Consider the following 19,164-nt stretch of genomic DNA (forward strand, 5'->3'; position numbering starts at 1 on the left):
AACTAGGCAAATCAGTCAATTCCTGGTATACGGGTGTTAGGAATTTTTTTCAGTGTATATAAAGCAACAACTTTCGTTAAACAAACCCTCTTTGTTATTATTAATAAGTTCCCACTTAACTCCCTTGAGTTTAAACCTAAGATTCTTTAGCTTACGGAATAATCTTCAGGTTAAGGTGAGCTGTAAATGTCCTATCTACCGTAAGCTGCAGTGTAAGATTGTAGTCAGCTTACATTTAAGCTTGCTATAACTTTACTGTAAGCTTCCCCTAAACCTTCTGTATACAGTAAGGTTATAGTAAGCTTAACTGTAAGCTGACTACAATTTTACACTGCAGCTTACGGTAGATAGGACAATTACAGCTCACCTGAAGTTTACTCTGTAAGCTAACTAATCTTAGGTTTAAACTCAAGGAAAGCTTACAGCAAGATATTATACTGTGTGGTTTGTTTCACTAACAAAATACCCTAATTAATTTTTAGCACTAAGAAAGTATTTTTCGCTTCGAAATTGATCACAGATATGGAATTAACGGAATTCATTTTTACACTAACGGTTCCTTTACTATATATATCTAATATCTAATATATCTATATATCTAAAAACGTAACTGAAAAGCGAAGGAACTCGGTAAGTGGAGAATTAGCATAAATTCACAGTACGAAATTTACTATCTTTTGGTGCGTATAATTGTAAGAGCGATCTCTGCATGTGTATTTCCTTGACGTGAGAGATCTTACGTCTTTCTGACATTCTGGGTCGCGCCTTACGCAAATTCATCTTCACCTGATTTGATAACTGACCATAAATCAACTTCCATAAACATCATTTTCATTTGGTATGGCCAAGCAGCGAAATTTACACTATTTAATTTTTCAATTCTTGTGTGTTCCGACATTGTTTACTTTTCGAGCACTATTTGCAGGATAAACAAAAATTATGCCTTACCGACCAAAAAAAGCAAAATTTACAGACTGTCGCTATACTATTTTTAGCAGCAGAAATGTTAAAGATTTGAAGGCTAATTCAGATTAAGAGATTATATTTTTTGAAATATCAACCTCTAAAGATTAAGAACAGACAAATTTCAATTAAAGAGAAAATTATGATAGACCCGTAATGGCAATAAATTCATTAACTATTATAATTAGTTTTAATTCTTGATTTCTTATTGGTAATCAAGGATTTGTTTTGAAATCGGTTTATTTACATAAGATGGTATTTCTTATAAGACCTATTTACCGTTGGGGTGATGTTCAATTCTCAATTTGAAATTAAGATTTTTTCTTTGAAAATTTTTATTTTCATTTATTCTGATATAGAATTTCTGAAAAAAGTGAATCTCCTCCACTCTCATGGTGGGATTCGAATAAATGAAAACAAAAATTTTTAAAAAAATATCTTACTTTAAAATTAAGTATATAACATCAACCCATTGATAATATGAATTGGTCTTATGAGAAATACCATCATATTATAGTTAGTATTGGTGAATTCTCAAAATATATTCGGCTATTCAGTTTCACAGGTTTGTGTGTGAATCACTAATTTAGATACACAGACTATCCTGGAACAATAAAATTTAAACAGTACTTTTCAGTACCAATTTTGGTCGCTATGACAAGATCAATTATTTTCATTACGTGTCTACTATTAGTTTCTCTCTGCTTCAACTGAAAAATTTATTCATTAAATGATTTTACAATAGTTTTAAAAATTAAGATTACAAATTAAATTTTTTTACAGATGACCTTTCAAAATTTTGACATTAAAATCATGACTTTTGGAGTTGAAGTTGACAAAAAAGTAAGAACAGAATTTATTTACAATAATTTTTAAAAAATTAGCACTTAGTAAAAAAACAGTAATTCGTCATAGTTGTATCGCATCCGCGGTAACTTATTATTAATTGTAATAACTGTGCAGTAAATATCTCGTATATCTGGTCACGTAAAACTACCGATACTGTCTAAAATCTTTATAGTTATTAACGATATTAAGTTACAGTACATATCTCGTGTAACTGATCAGGTAAAACTATAACGCTATTGTCTAAAAATTTTCATACTTTAATTTCATTTAATATTTGTCAAACATTAATATTGTGAAACAAAATACACTGTGAGAAATGAGACTAGGTTAATACAGCCAGAAAAAAGTAGTTGCATGAAATATATTTACAGAGCATATAATTACTGATTAAATAAACCAGAAATGTAGTTTTGTTTTCAACTACAAATGCCTATTTTCAGCAACGTGAAATGACATGGATAACGATACCTTGGAGGTCCAGGTTTCAGTAAATAAAATTTTTGTTTTGTCTTTATGATAATTTACATTTGGTTTGTTCAAATATTTATTGTTTTCAATTTCATGTGACTAATTATAATTGAATTAATTGGAACAGAAGAAGCCTAAATCCATTTCTTTTTCTAAAAATACTTCTTTATTGAAATGTTGAATTTAAATGAAGTCCAACAATCTGGTAAAATATTACATAGGTTTCTAAATTGTTATTCCATTAAATAGCACATTCAAATTTTCGTTCCGTGCGGAAACAACAAATTCTTAGTATAAAAGAGAATAAAAATTGATCAAATTCGCTTGAAACACATTACTCACGGGAATTCCAAGTCACTAATTACGAATCTGACATCAGATTTTAGAAATTCAATATGGATTTGCGTGAAACTTGTTATTCAGGGTTTTCCGGGTCGATGATTAAGAATTTGACATTAAATTCGTTGTCACTGCCTTCAAAAATACCCCAGTTGAGAGTTTAAAACGAAATTAATCAATTTTTAAAAATATTTTCGCTAAATTGAATCGTCCATTTTGAATTTTCTAAATCTGATGTTATTCGTTACCAATGACTCCAAAAACTCCTGAGTAACAAGTTTCAAGCAAAGCTGCTTAACTTTATTAAAAGTTTATTTTGACTGTCTAGATGACATTCATTATTAAATAATAATAATCTAATACTTAAAAGAAAAACCGTTTTTATTGATTCCTGAACAATTTTGTTTTATAGATTTGTTTTGTTTCTGCATTAACTATTTCAATCATATAGAATTAATTTGATTTCGTTTTTATAACTTTTTTGACTATTTACAGTCAATAATTAATCAATGATGCATTTCTGAATTTAGTTTTCAAGTACAGTCCTGGTTGTAGTAACCAGTTATCTATGTCATGGTAGCAAATTATTTTCTGATTAATTCACAATTGGATTAGTAGTACATTTATCACTATTTCATTTGGAGAGAGAGGGGGGGGAGTATTCTAAATGTTAAAAAATATACTGTATGTAAAAGGTTTTCTAAGTCTAAGGTAATAATCTGACATTTATGCTTCTTCATTAATGATCATTATAGGCATGCATAGCATTTTATGCAATATATACGAAGTTAACTTCATCATTACGGCTGAAAATTTTCGAAGAAATTAAAAAAATTAATTCTTTCAAGAATTTAAAATTAATTATTGGACCATACTGTTGTGAAATGCTTGAGGACGTACGACGTGCTTTCGAGGACGTGGAATTCACAAGTTCATGGGTTCATTTTATTGAGGTATTTTTAATAGCTGTATTATTATACTGTACGGATAAAGAAAGTCTATCTACATTATTTTGAAGTCGAACGGAGATATTTAGTGGTGTGCAAAAAGCTCGAAACTCAATGGAGATTTTTCGAGCTTTACGTTTTTCGAGTCGAGCGCTATTAATTCGAGCTCGAGTCGAGTTCGAGTCGAGCCAAGCTGTATAAAAAACTCGAAAATTTTCGAGTACTCGAACGCTTTCGAGTACCCGAATATTTCGAGTACTCGAGTAACTTCGATCACTCGAGTAAATTCGAGTACTTGTGTAAATTAAATTTGAATATTCGATTGTTTGTAAGCTATTTACTATTTTTTCATGAGTTTGTAATTTCAAATATGTAGTCATTCATTTATCTGTTGATTAATTTAGTAATTTTTGCAAAACAATAAAAATTAAACGTTTAATATGCTCAAATTCATTCGAGAACTCGAAAACTTCGAGTCCTCGAATTCACTAGAGTACTCAAAAATTTCGAGTTCTCGAATTTACTCGAGTGCTCGATACCTCGAGTCAAGCTCGAGCTCGAAAAAATGTCGGCTCGACTCGGCTCGAAATTCGAGCTTTTTGCACACATCTAATAGTAGACATGCTCAATCGATTTGTAGAAAAAAATTACCAATTTTAATTATTTATATGCTAAATTGTAGATAGTACGATTTTTGTTTATTGAAAATTTTTATTTTCAGTTTTTTATGATTTTGAATAATTAATTGTAGAAATTTGAAAAAAAATGCTTAAATTAAAGTTAAATAATTTTAAAAAATTGTCATAATGAAATTGACATTTGTGAGGAAATCAAATTTTAATTAGTTTTAATTTTACTCGTGATTATTCTTAAATTTAAATTTCCACAATTTTTATTAATTTTCACTAACAATTATTCAAAATATTTTTTTTATAATTCATAATAAAAAGACACTCGCTATACTTTTAAAATTTTATTATTATTATTATTATTATTATTATTTCTATTTATTAAAAAAGTTTTTTCGTACAAATAATATTTTATCATATAGCAGTTTTAATATTGTTCAAAAAGTAGGTTCAGATGGGGTAAATTGGGACAAGAGGTGTTGGAGCTTAATTTACAGTTTTAATATTAAGTTCAACGTCAATATTTTAAAATTAGATCACCTACAAGAGGTTCTCAGTATTGCCAAGCTTTTATCTTGACAATCGGCAGAAAGATAATTCAAGTTATCGCTTAATGCATAAAAACTTGAAAATCAAAATGAAACTGTTTCAGTATTTTGTCTCGCATTTTAAAGAAAGCAGACTTAAAAATCATACAAAAATTTTTCTTTTCCCTTATGACTCCCATAACAGAAATTCACTTTAATTTTTCATTTTTGTCAATTTGATTAATAATAAAAATCTGTCCCCATTTACCCCAAGAATTTGAAAACTCAGGGTAAATGAGCACAACTGGTTATTATTATCCAAATTGACAAAAATGAAAAATTAAAGTGAATTTTTGTTATGGGAGTCATAAGTTTAAGTCTGTTTTTTACAAATGCGACACGAAATACTGAAATAAAAAAAAATTTCAATTGATTCAACTATTAAATATCTACTACAATTTTTTTAAGTTTTTTCATCTCTTTAGGGTATGTGGGCAAAGGAAGTTTTTTTGTGGTTTGAAACTTTCTCTGAAATAAATAATGATTTCGGGTTAAAATTTTGGAAAAATGATTTCGTTTTGTACAAGGAATCTTGTTGTTCTACTCATTTAATATAACTTCACGCAAAAATAATAAAAATAAAGCAATAAATAGTAAAATAATGTGTTTTATCATCGTTCATTCAGCGGCCACTCGCTCGAATTGGCGCTGTTTACTGGACCACTGACACTCAAGCAACGTCTCTGTATGGGCCGCCATGTTTCTTTTCCTTTTCGTTTTAAAATGTCACGTTTTAAACATTTTTAATTTTTTAATAATTTATTTTAATATAATTTAATTTAATAATTCATTTTTTAAAAATTTAACTCAAAATTATGTATTTTTCGGAGAACAGCGAGATTATGCTATGCTATGCTGTCCCCATTTACCACAAATTTTATAAAATTTTCTAAATCTTGGGGTACATCACAGATAAAACCTTAACTCAAAATGATAGCGTATGCTACTCATTTTGATAAGCAGCAAAAATGAGTCAGGTTGGTGGCGCCACTGTCTATGTCGTTTAGCATTGACTCATTTTTGCTGCATTTCAAAATGAGACTAAGTTTTTTCTGTGGTGGGAACAGTCAGTTTCATGCATTTAAAGCTTAGCTTAATTTTTTTCTGCTGCATAAAATTAATCCTGGGAATGTAAATAATAACTTAAAAAAATAAACCCGCAAATATTATCTTTTAAAGGAAGAAACTTACGTAATTTGTGAAAAATTTGGATTTTGTTCACATTTACCCCAACTGACCCTATTCATTTTTATAATTATTGATTATCGATCACAGTCTGATTTAAAAACATTAAGTTATTGATTCAAATAATACCTTCAGAAATGTTTTGACATACATATTACAGATTCTTGTCGAAAAATGGGTTGAACTTGAAATCGGACATGTGTCACAGCACATATTGTCCTATTTTGCATGCATTCCCTTAATACCACCTCGAGATTACTTTAATGCAGTAAGGACAATTCAAGATATGGTTCATCAATCCCTAACAGACCAAACTGAACAATTTGTTAAGGATATTTGTGATACAATTATTTGGGGAACAAATTTTGTTCCTCTTTTTGATAGTATTCACGAAAAATCAAATGATTTAATTGAATTAAATAACATTAGACTGCGAACGAAATTATTGAACTCCAAATTTACAGAAGAGTTTATTGGTAACATTCTTTCATTTCATTGATTTTAAAGGATTTGTATGCATTGTGACTCGGGTTTAACAGATTCTCTGAATTGACAATAATGAGATGGTAATTAAACGATATCACAGAAAAAAACGAGTCTCTTCTTGTTGCAAATAACAGGTAAGGTAAGGAACTCCGACTTGAGGTTTTATAAGAAAATAGGAAATTTTATTACTAAGTTTAACAAACAAGCAACCAAAACATCCGATGAACCCAAGTCACAGTGTATACCTATTTATATATATATATATACCCAATGGGCACACTTGTTCATAAGACGTCCTGAGGATGTCTTTTTGCGAACGTCTTTTGGACTTCTATTAAAGACGTCTTTTTGACGTTAGAGAGTGTTAGAGACGTTTTTAATTTGGCCCCGTATGGTATATCTTAACAACGTGAATAATATCTCTGAGGTATGTCCAAAAAAAGGTTTTATGTCTGCTCAAAAAGATGTTTTTAGCATGTCTAAAAGACGTTCTTTCAGATTTTGAAAATAGAAAATTTTTCATAAAAATAACTTTTAAATTTTATTTTCTAAGTTCAACGTATACACCGAAACTGTTTAAGATGAATGTTATATAAATTTTTTAAGTTCAATTCATTTTATTGAAAAATAAGTTCGTAATCTTTTTGAAGACTTTTATCTGTCTCAGATGGCTGAGACGCTTTAGGCGTAGAGTTTCAACCCAACATTGCCCCTTTCCGCGTTGACCGGGTTTACTGGGATGGGTGACTATGAGGTGTTCCACGCCAAATTCGAAGACCATCTGCAATTGCATCTCCGATTTTTTTAAAACTTTTTTTTCTTTTAGTACTAATTGTGACTAGCTTTCATGATTTTTTCAAATTTTTTTAGCAAGCCGTTTTCGAGATTTGAATTTTATAAAAAAAAAATATTTTTTTCTTTTTTAGATAAAATAAATGCTTTAGCAAATAATCAATCGAGTCGAGAAAAGGAAGTAAAATCTATGATTCAAAATTGTATGATAGACACCATTCAACGTCTCAACAAGAATGCGTAAATAAATGATTTCATTTTTTGTATTTTTTCTAGTTTACATTTAGAACCTACTTACACTGTAAAGAAAATGTTTAAGAAGTTAATGGCAACCGGAGTGGAGAGTAAAAATGAAATTTACTTCAAAAGTGAGTTAATCATTAAGGGGGAAAACTCGTGTAAAACAACATTTAAAAAAAATTTTTTTTGATTTAAAAATTAATTTACTATCTGTAGAATATGATCCTTTATTACTAATCTATAATTAGATGTATGAATGTCCTTTAGTACCTAAGCATAAGTTTAGCACTTCAGATGCTACCAAATGCAGATAACTATGAGCACGAGATCCCTCTATTCTTTCGGTTTCTTGTCAATATAATTTTATTAATTGTCATTAGAAAGCACCATAAGCAAGTAATAGTAAATCTTTGTTTTAGTGCAATATTTTTTTTCGAATACATAACGTCTTCAAGGCCAATTTTTAACCGATTTTAATCAAACTTACCACAAATCTTCTTTATTTTACTGGCTATTGCATGACAAGCTCCTTTTTTTAAAAAATTTTTTTAATAATTATTCTTGAACATTATTTATAAGAAAAAAAAGTAATTTTTTTTCAAAATAGTCCCAAATTTTCAAAAAAAAATTTTTTTTAGTTTTCTCTTCTTCATGCAAAACGTATTTGCGTATTTTAATAAACAAAATTTTTTCATGAAGCTTATATTACGTACTTCAAGGTATGCTTTAGTTTAATTCAATAAACTTTACCATAGTTTTAAAAAAAATCCTTAAAAAATGTACATTTACACGAGTTTCCCCCCTTAAATTAATTTCCTATCACAAACTCACAGTCACTAGGTATAAAATTAACTCGTAAAGCATTAATTCCTTCTCTCTTAAACTCCAAATGTGAGCAACTTATATAAATATAGTCCCCTTTGAAGTTAAAATTTAACTTTCTTTTTACAGTGTAAGATCCACTTAGTTTTATTTGTATTTCTTATAAGCCAACACAGAAAAAAACTGAACACTGATTTTAGAATATCTACTTAAATTAAGTGGAAAATATTCTTACAATAATAACAATATTCTTATTGAAAGAATTAATATTTCTAGGCTCCTATTTAAGTAGGTATTCTAAAATCTAGAATATCGTTTTTCTGTAATCATAAAATGAGTAGTGTATGCTACTCACTTGTACGTGAAGTAGGGTGTACATCTACAGCAATTAATATTTTATAGTTATGTACGTTCGTTGTATACCCTACTTTTATACTCCTAAAATCTTAAAATTTGCAAAAACAATTGAAATAATCTTTTGAGACCATCAATACCACTACAAACTGGTAAAACACTGCAAATATCAAAAAAATGTTGTGTTTAATAGTATGTAATTTCTTTTCTTCAAATTATAGCGTTTAGGAGTATGAAAATAGGGTAGACAACGTGTATAACTATCAATGATTATGAATTACTGTAGAGCTTACTTTACGCTTTTTCATGAAAAAATGGGAAATTTAATTTTCTTTTTGGATTCAAAGTAGGATCTGAATCTATTCAAGTTATAGCCTTGTTTAAGACTGCTACAACCTAACAGACTCTGAAAATTCAAGTTCAAAGTAGGGCTTAAAATTGGACTGGAGTTGTCCAACAGCAAAAGTTGCGGACGAAATAAAAAATATTGTTACTACAAAATATAATTTATCAAAATTATATTTGTAATACCTGTATTTTTATTTTTAATAAAAGTATTTCAGAGCAAAAAGACCAAAAGCCTTCTTAAAGCGCTTTAAGAACGTTTTATGCCTGCCAATTTAAGGTTCTAAAAACGTTTCAAGAATATTTTTTAGTTTTTTGAGATAATTGCAACTTAGAAAAAAAGTCGTAAATTATTTAAAGACTTTTGGGGTGCTTATTACGAATTTACAGTCAGATTTTTGAAATTCAAAATGGTGGATCTAATATTACAGACGAAAATATTACAAATTAAACAGATTTTGCTTGAAACTTTTTACTCGAGGGTTTTTGGAGTCGCTGATTACAAATTAGGAGTCAGATTTTATAAATTCAAAATGGCGGGTCCAATATGGCGGATAAAAAAAATAAAAATCTAACTGAATTATATATTGGAGACGCCATTTTGAATTTGTAATATCTGACTTCGTATTCGAAATCAGAGACCACAAAAACCCCCTAGTGACAAGTTCCAAGCTGATCAAAATGTTTTTTTATTTTTTTCGTCCGCCATATTGAATCTGTCATTTTTAATATTTAAAATCTGACTTCATATTCGTAATCAGCAACCCCAAAAACCCCTGAGATTTGAATTCAGCGTAAAAAATACATTAAGAAACGTTCTTACTTTTTCGCGTCCAACTGTTAACATGAATTTGTCTTCCTGTGCTATAAATGTTGCATTTGTGCGGTCATGCTCTCCCATGAAATATTTATGATAAAAATATACATAATTCAAGGAGATTGTATCGCTTGACTGAACTAGTCAAAAGAATAACCATTTTTCTCGGATTTGACTCACTTTGTAATTAGAAAATTAGAAAAGATTGAATTAGATTAAAATATATGTCAAAATTGTGAGTTTTTAACCGAGATCACCACTTCTCTTTTTTTTGAAGTAAAAATTAAGAAATTAATTAAAAATCATTGAAAAACATCAATAAAAATACATACAAATTATCACTATTTTATAACACTAAAATTAGAATTTTTAGAAAATAAAATCTTTTGTAATTAACAATTAAATTTTTTTGCAAATTTCAGAGATTGTCGCTTTAATTAGACAATTTGATTGAATCGCAATTGCTTTGGGGTTTTCTCGCCACAAAGTTATATAAAATAAAATTTTTTATAAATAATAATTAAAAATTGAATAAAGCTAATAATAATATCATGGTGGTGATCTCGCCACAAGTGTATATATTCAGAGAAAAACACAATAACTTTTAAAACACTTAAAAAATCGCAAAGTAAACCACACCATGACATTCAGAAGACTGAAATTAATAAAACATAATTACGTTAAATTTTTTTTGATGAAATTTTTTCTCAAAATAAAATCACAAAAATTAAAAAAATAAGTTGTGAAATAAGTTTCGATTTCAGTAATCACTCTGTCATTCGGTTGCTTCTTCTTTAATCGGATCGAAACTTAGGGCATATACAGGGTGTTCCAAAAGTATGAAAACTTGCAAATATCTCGAAAAGTACGCATTTTCGTGATGCTTCTTTTTTCACTGTTGGGCCCGGGGACCAATTTTTTGGCTTCAAAAATGTAGATCTTTTTTTGGGAACAACTTGTGCTTTGATTATTTTTCACGAAAATGCGTATTTTTCGAGATATTTATAAGTTTCCATACTTTTGGAACACCCTGTATGCACACTGCTATAAGAGACATTTACGTGAAGCGACAAATTTCTAAGTCAGAGAATACGAAAATAAAAGCCAAATGGTGATCTCACCCCACTCTACTCTATACTTATACGTATTTGAAATATGTATATTTAATTTTTTTTAGACTAGACGTAAAAGGTGCTATATTACAAATTGAAAAATTTACAAGAAATTTTATAAGTTTGCCAAAAGCAGGTGAGACTTTATTAAAACATTATTTATTGTAGTAAATATATAATTTTTATTTTTGAACATTTATACCCAAGTAACACGTCATATTACTGGAGTGCTATTTTGTAACTTCACTTCACTTTCACTTTACTTCACCTCCACTTCATTCTGGTTTAAATGTGATTGTACTTCACTTTGTATTATTTTGAAATTAAATTTCCTAATGCGTTTTTTACAAAAAGTAAATATTCTTAAATATAATTGTGATAAACATATTTAATCGATTAGTAATAATATTTTTTAATGGTCTATTATTATTATTATTATTATTATTATTATTATTTTCAATTGTAATGCCGAATCAGCTTCTGTGCTCTATGGATACGTTGCTCGTGTTTAGAGCAAATATTATTAGATTATATTAGAGGTGTGCAAGAAGCTCGAATGTCGAGCCGAGACGAGCCGAAAATGAAGTGAATGTGAAGTGAAATGAAAGTGTTACGAAAGTGAAGTGAAAGTGAAGTGAAGTTGCAGAATAGCACCCGTGTAATGTTAAAATATCCGCCTGATAGTAATATTACAAGGAAATGTTACCGTAATATATAATATACACTTCGATGGATTGTCCTGAAATTTTATAGGCTTATTACAGTCATCAATGCCTAAAATCAGACACAAGGGTTTCCAAAATTATCCACATTTTTTTATGTCACTTTTTCAAAAATTCAAAAATACGTTTTTTAACCAAAACTTTTTTTACACTGTAAATATAATTTTTTGTCCAAAAAACTTATTTCTCGCATTAAAATAAATTGATTAACCTATATAATGTCTATATTTTACTTAAAATCTATAAATTATATCATTTTTTAATTTTTGAAAAAAAACTTTGTTCGTATTTTTTTAAAAAACTGTTTTTTTTATGAAAATTATTAATAAATTTTGTCAAAACCGTATTCCTGGCATGAAAACGAATCGATTGATGTGTATAAAGTTTACATTTTACCAATATTTGTAAAATTGATCGCTATTTTAGCTGTAATCCTTCTTTTAATCTTGAATATAAGTGTATCATGATGAGAAAGCTAAATGGCCATGAATTGAACACTTTGCTTATATTCGTGTTATATTAAATTAATGTTACCGAAATATTACAATAACATTACGACGTAATATTACTGTAGGGGAGGATGAGGCAAAGATAGTTAGTTGCCGAAAATACGTCTTACCTAACTATTCATGTCCCATCCTCCCGTAATGTTATTGGAATATTACAGTAACATTTCCCTATAATATTACCATAAGGAGGACATTTTAACATTACATTAATATTATGTGATACTTGGGTGATTGTGTTTCATTGTCAAATTGTTTTGAAATAGATCCATGTATTATTTTTTTATTTTAATTATGAATGTTTATAAAATTAACCCCCCTTCATCACCGCCAAATATTAATAAAAGTCAAAAAATTTGTTGGGTTACATATTGTTTTGAAAAAAATTGATTTTTCAAGTTGGGACATTACACATAAAAAGTCTCATATATGAAATGTATCTTTTTGAAAATAATATACAATGAACTATCTGTAATTACTATATTTAAAAGTACCTAATTTTTAAAATGCTTATAAGAATTTATTTTTGCTAATAGAGATTTTGAATATCAAAGAAAATTATTGCCTTAAGGAATTAGAGGGGAAGATTTCAAACCCGAAACGGAAAGAAGGTATAATTTATACTTATTTACACAGAGAAAAAAATCAAGCGAATATAGTAGTAGAAACAGTGAAGGCGCTTGTATACCTCACCGATCCCAAGTATACTTCTGTCGTGTACCATTGGAGTAAAAGAAACAAATGATATTTCTGTCTCTTTTACTCCAATGGTACACGACGCAAGTATACTCTGGATCGGTGAGGTATACAAACGCCTTAACTCTACTACTTTCGGGCGTGCGCTTTCTACGATATTCGTAGAAGAACATACCCAATTTACAAGGTCCTATACCAAAAGAGTAACAGATCCCTGCCAAATATCGTTGAAAGCGCACGCACGAAAGTAGTATAGTATATATCTACTATATTTGGTTGATTTTTTTCTTCGTGTAGTACCCGGTTATTCATTATATTATAAAAATATCTTAAAGATATAGATATATCCAAATAATTCTGGTATTGTGTATAACTTTGCGTGATTTTTTGTCAAATTAGTATGTGAGTTAAGTTCAGAGATGGCAACCGAAACCGATAACCGAAAAAACAGAAATTTTTAAGAAACCGAAAACAAAAAATCGATACCCTTATTATAAAAATTTAAAAACCGTTATTTCGAAACCTAAATTTTATTTTTTCTGTTTTTTTCGGTTTTAATAATCGGGTAGAACAAATCGAAGAAAATTTAATAAAAAATGTTTTGATTTCTTACAATTCTGCACAAAAAAGAATTTCTAAAAATGTGAAATCGATTGAAATCTTAAATTTCTGGAAGTCCATGGAAAATGATTTTCCTTAATTGCGAGCTCTAGCTGATCAAGTAATATCAGTTTCAGCAACCCAAGTAAGCGTAGAACGCTTATTTTCAAGTCTTAAGTTTGTATTATCTCATCTACGTAGCAATCTTTCTTCACATATATACACTGAGAGACCTTTTGGACTGCAGCGGAACAAGGTAAGTGACAGCAGCGCCACTATGGTTTTGGTGTGCGGCGGTAAAATTTTGGGAGCGTGACTGTCCAAAATGTTAGTGAGTAGCTCACCGAAGTTGTGGGGACGCCACCTTTGGTTTGTAGCTGTACAACTTTTTGGCAGACACGCGCCCAAAAATCTACTACAGCAGCCCAAACGTAGTCTCGTAGCTTACCAACAGAATGCTCCGCAGCCGCCTGTCGAAAGTCGGCTACGGTGCAAAAGGTCTCTCAGTGTAGGAAAATGTGTTACTCATTTGTCAAAATAAATTATTTGCTGCAAAAAATTAATATAAAATTTCAAAAAATAATTATTTCTGTTTTGAAAATTCTACATTTTGTTTAACTATTAAGAGTTTTAATGTTCATACTTATAATATAAATTTATAAATAAATTATGAGTAATTATAATACATTTATTTTGTTCTAAATAATTCAAATCCATAAATATTTTTATTCATATTATTACTAGAGGGAAACAATTAAAAAACCGAAACCTAAAAAAACCGAAATTTTTGACATTAAAAACCCAAACCGGAACCTTAATCTTTTAAGAAAAAACAGAAACCGCAATACCCATACCGAAAAAATTTCGGTTGCCATCCCTGGTTAAGTTAGAACAGTTTCATGCTAATGCAAAAATACCATGTGATAGAATTAACCAGAATTATGACAGTAATTCGAAAAAAGTTCTTTCAGTAGACGTAAAGTACACCGAAATCGAATTACTGTTACACATAAAAATTAAAATTTTAGTAAATGAAGTATTATTATTATAGGAGAAGAACAATGTAAAAATATTAATCTTACGAAGAAAAAAGGAAATAAAAACCCTACAGGAGGCAAAAAATCAAATGTTAAGGCAGCAATAAGATCAAGTAAGAATATTGTCTAACATAAAAAATACATGTGACTCTTTGTAACAAGAAATATTTTAGTCCTAAAATATTAACGGTTATGGTTACGATCATTTTACCATATTAATAGTGAACGGGAACAAGCCTATTGCATCAATTCTTATCAAAAGTTATGTTTATTATATTATTTATTATATTATATTATTTATATTATTTATTATATACATAAAAAATTATGTAATGAATATTAAAATTTATCATTAGTATATGCCTTGGGAGTTAATCCTTTTGTATGTATTTTCATTTCAAAACTAACAAACTCAACCTACAAATTTGTGGAGCCAAAATACTTATCATCACAAAGAGTCACACAAGAGAGGCGTTTTATTTCAAGTAACTTAGTTAACAATTATGCAGCTATTTTCTGAGAAAACAGAAAGATAAAAAAAATTTAGTTAAATTAAAAATATCAAATCTTTTTTTTAATTAAAAATAATTTAATTTATTACAGAATCTCAAGGCCCAAAATCAGCAAAAAAAAATATTAAAATATCTGAAGTCAGTGAAAAATCTAACGCTGAAATAAACATTGATGAAATAAGTGGTAATTAAGTTCATACCATATTAACTTCTTATTATAAAAAACTGCATAATATTCGTACATTATTTAAATTTGGTTAAATATTAATTACGATCTTCCATAAAGTAGGCAGTACCACAAAAATAATATATATAAGTCATTTTACGTGTAATGTCATGAGTTGAAAAATTGATTTCTCAAAAAATACTGAAACCTGTGGAAATTGTTGTCCTACTTGATGGTTAAATATTTCAAAAAATTTTTTTTTTACTTTTTTGAAAACTTGGGATGAAAAAAATTTTCATAAAAGATAATATTAAAATAGAGGACGGTGTCAATCAAAACTGAGAAAATTGACCCCCCTACCTCATCCCAAGTTTTCAAAAAAGTCAAAAAAATTTTTTTGAAATATTTAACCATCAAGTAGGACAACAATTTCCACAGGTTTCAGTAGTTTTTGAGAAATCAATTTTTCAACTCATGACATTCCACGTAAAATATCTTATATGTATATAAAGTCCAAAATATTCCCAAAGTATGTGTAAACATATGTAATATTCCCAAAGTATGTGTAAACATATGTCAAAAATATGAACACTTGACTCTTTAAGAAGTCTATTATACAGTGGCGTTAAAAAATTTTGAACGATATGTTTTTGTATGATTTCTTTCAGATCTTTCGAATGGTATAACATTTTTTAAAAAAACTTAAATTGTTTATAAAAAAATCCATTAATTCAAACTTCATCTCAGGTTCGTTAGATGCGGAATTTTATGACTTTTCATTTTGAAAGTTCATATTTTCGGTAATTTTATTTGTTTGTAAAATATTTATTTTATTTTTATAATTATTAATTAATAAATTAGTTAATATCTCAAAAACAAAAAATAGACATTCTAATATTTTTAGTACTGAAAATATGCATTCTAAACTTTACAAAAAAATTAAAATATTAAAGAGAAATGTCAATTTTGACAAAAAGTCAAAAATATATTTATTTTTTAAAAAAGGTGTTTTTTAAATTTAAAAAAAATTTTTTTACAACATTCATAAAGAAAAAAGCCGGGCTCAAAATTATCCAGCCAACAGGATCATTTTGATCTTAAGCAAAAATGAGCCCAGGTTTTTATTGTGCGAAAGAACAGAAAAAACCGTTACATACATTGGCGCCATTTTTCCTGACTGTAACAAGTACCTTGCCCCCCTCACGATAAAAACGTTACGTATTTTTTTAATGGCTCCTTTATAGTTTTTGATAAAAGCTAACAATATCTTGTGGTTAAAGCACTCATCCATAGGGTCCAACTATGTTCCATTTTGTTTATATTAATAAAATATAGAGCTAAAATTTTTGTTTTAGTTTAAAAAATATAAAATTCACAAATAATAAGTAATATGCTATATTATAGATGCTCAAAACTCACAATCAGACAATGACAGAAGTTTGAACTTCGTTTTAGATGGTAATACAATTTTTTATGTTTTAAAGATTTGAGTATTATACCAAGTAGTTTTAAGTGACGAATAATAAGTAATATGCTTTGTTGTACACAGAGAAAAGATATATTTGTCTTAGAAACTTTTTATTTATTTGGAATAAATTTCATTTTGGTTTAAATAAAATTTTATTTGTCTCAAATATATATTTTATTTATGTTGAATAACATTTTTATTTAAAACAAATAAATAGGCTACTTGGTGATGAGACAAATATACGTTTATTCAACGTGATTTATTTATGATTTATTTGGTTCAAATAAATCATTTCTCTGGGTGTATTTGAAAATAATTTGTATTAATTTTTTATAGCTCCTCGAAACTCAGAAACTCCGGAAAATATAAATCAAAACTTAAGTGGTAATTTATATTATGTATTTTATATTATGTATGACAGGAAAAATTAAAATAACTGAAAATAGGATTTTGAAAAAACTCTACTTGTCAAATGATAACTTTAAACTTTAACGTTTTTTGCTATCTATAAGAATTAATCAATTTATTTATACCCAGCAAACCAGATATAAAATGTTATATAACTTGAAAATAACTGTTTGTTAGATCAGATGAAACAAGTTATTTATAGAATAATTATGTAAATATTTTGTAACTAAAATCTGGAATATTATTGCACCAATACTTATCTATCTGTTTCATATTGTAAATGTAACTGAATTCTGGAGTACTGTTACATAATAGTTATGGAACTGTTCTATAACCAAAATGTAACAAAATTCTGGAACACTGATATAAAATAGTTGTCGAACTGTTCTATAACTGAAATGTAACCAAACGATAGAATAATGTTATAATAGTGCTACATAATTATTTCATGAAGTAGATATCGCAGTAGATTATATACACTAACCAAGCAGAAATTTCGGTAAAATTTGTTAAATATAGTTTTAATTTCACATTTTCTATTTTCCGTTTAAATGAATTGAAAAATTTCTCTAATATGTATGATAAAACAAATATACTTATCCTTACTTAATTTGTTTTATAAATAAGTTTAGGTTAAATTATTAATGAAACGTTTTAAAATTTTTAGACAATTTTCTATAAATATTTTTATTTGTACATGAGATGTATCGATGTTCTATATTTGTTATATCTTTGTTATATTCGGGATGGAACGATATTGAACTAAACTAGTTACTAAATAGTTTTTAACAAGTTATATAAAAATTTACAAATTGATCTTTTAATGTAACACGGAGAGAAATAGATGGTACGGGGTACTATCTAGATAGTACCAGGTACCATATTTGATCTTACATATACGGACAGCAATCTAGATTCTATTAGTAACAATCCAGATTGTACGGAGTAACGTCTTGATTGTAGTGGGTAGCATAACCATACTTTTTGTAACATCTTTGATAGTACCGAGTAGCATAATGATAGTACCGGATAACATCTACTTTTTACCATCTTAAGATCATAAATTCTTACCATCTATTTCTCTCCGTGAACTATTCTATATTATGGTTTGCTGGGTACACTGTGATTATTTTTTATTAAAAATTATTTTAAAACAAAATTCGTAAAGAATTATGAAACTCTTTTTCTAACAGTTCAAAAAAATACAAAATTTGAGTCAAGTCTGAAATATCAAAAATTTTGTTTAATTGAAAATAATTTCATTTATTACAGACTCTCCAGACACAGAATATGCAGAAAATAATATAAATTTAATTAGATTAAGTGAGAAATCTAACGCAGAAAGTAACATTGATAAAACAAGTGGTAATTAAATTCCTTCTATATTTACATCTTATCAGATATATAAAATTACATAATAGATTAACACTATTTAAATTTGGTTAATCATAAATTATGATCTTCCATAAAGTTTACAATACCACAAAAATAATATATATATATATATATATCGCTGGGTTAGTGGAAAAAAAGGACACGTCGGATTTTCGTTGAAAAAGAGGACACGTCGCGTTTGAATTGAAGAAAAGGACACGTCGAATTATATATTTTTTTAAGAAAATTTAAGTTGGTAACACTTTTTTTGAGGTTGACATTTAAATATTTATTTATTTATCACTTAACTGAAATAAATTATATTGGTTAGAATGGTTAAAAATTAAATTATAATATTGAAAATTTAACCTTATAATGCTATCTTAATTAATATTTTTGTTTAATACAATTTTCAGTTTTCGCTAAGTTACAAAAATTAAAATTATATTTATCCTTATTAAAAGATGAAAGATGTATATGCAGCAAAAAATTTATAACTTCAAAAATTTTTCGGGTCGTTTATGTGTAAATTGATAAAAAAAATTTTGATTGTAGGAAATAAAACTTAAATATAAAAGACAAACATCATAAAATGAAATAACAATTTTTATTATTATTTTTTATATTTTATTGATAATCGGAAATCAATGATGTGAAGTTATAAATTTGACGAATTTAAAAGTGTTACCAACTTAAATTTTCTTAAAAAAATATAAAATTTGACGTGTCCTTTTCTTCAA

At 27.8% G+C, this 19,164-nt stretch overlaps 1 protein-coding gene across 8 annotated transcripts in view; it reads left to right on the forward strand.

Moving 5' to 3' along the window:
- The window catches only part of LOC127289290 (putative uncharacterized protein DDB_G0282133), a 41,443-nt gene that overhangs the window by 11,507 nt on the left and 10,772 nt on the right, over window positions 1-19,164 (forward strand). For 4 of the 8 annotated variants that reach the window (XM_051317131.1, XM_051317137.1, XM_051317133.1 and 1 more), the window contains 11 exons: window positions 1,747-1,806; window positions 3,375-3,572; window positions 6,128-6,443; window positions 7,380-7,485; window positions 11,001-11,071; window positions 12,700-12,774; window positions 14,511-14,609; window positions 15,100-15,192; window positions 16,579-16,632; window positions 16,979-17,026; window positions 18,323-18,415. In XM_051317131.1, coding sequence (XP_051173088.1) covers window positions 1,747-1,806; window positions 3,375-3,572; window positions 6,128-6,443; window positions 7,380-7,485; window positions 11,001-11,071; window positions 12,700-12,774; window positions 14,511-14,609; window positions 15,100-15,192; window positions 16,579-16,632; window positions 16,979-17,026; window positions 18,323-18,415 — 1,213 coding nt within the window. The remainder of the gene's footprint in view (window positions 1-1,746; window positions 1,807-3,374; window positions 3,573-6,127; window positions 6,444-7,379; window positions 7,486-11,000; window positions 11,072-12,699; window positions 12,775-14,510; window positions 14,610-15,099; window positions 15,193-16,578; window positions 16,633-16,978; window positions 17,027-18,322; window positions 18,416-19,164) is intronic. The other 4 variants (XM_051317132.1, XM_051317134.1, XM_051317135.1 and 1 more) reach the window with 4 other exon arrangements.

This window comes from Leptopilina boulardi, unplaced genomic scaffold (genome assembly GCF_019393585.1).
Source record: "Leptopilina boulardi isolate dan_hultmark-lab unplaced genomic scaffold, ZJU_Lbou_2.1 LbouV2_403, whole genome shotgun sequence".
Taxonomy (NCBI): domain Eukaryota; kingdom Metazoa; phylum Arthropoda; class Insecta; order Hymenoptera; family Figitidae; genus Leptopilina; species Leptopilina boulardi.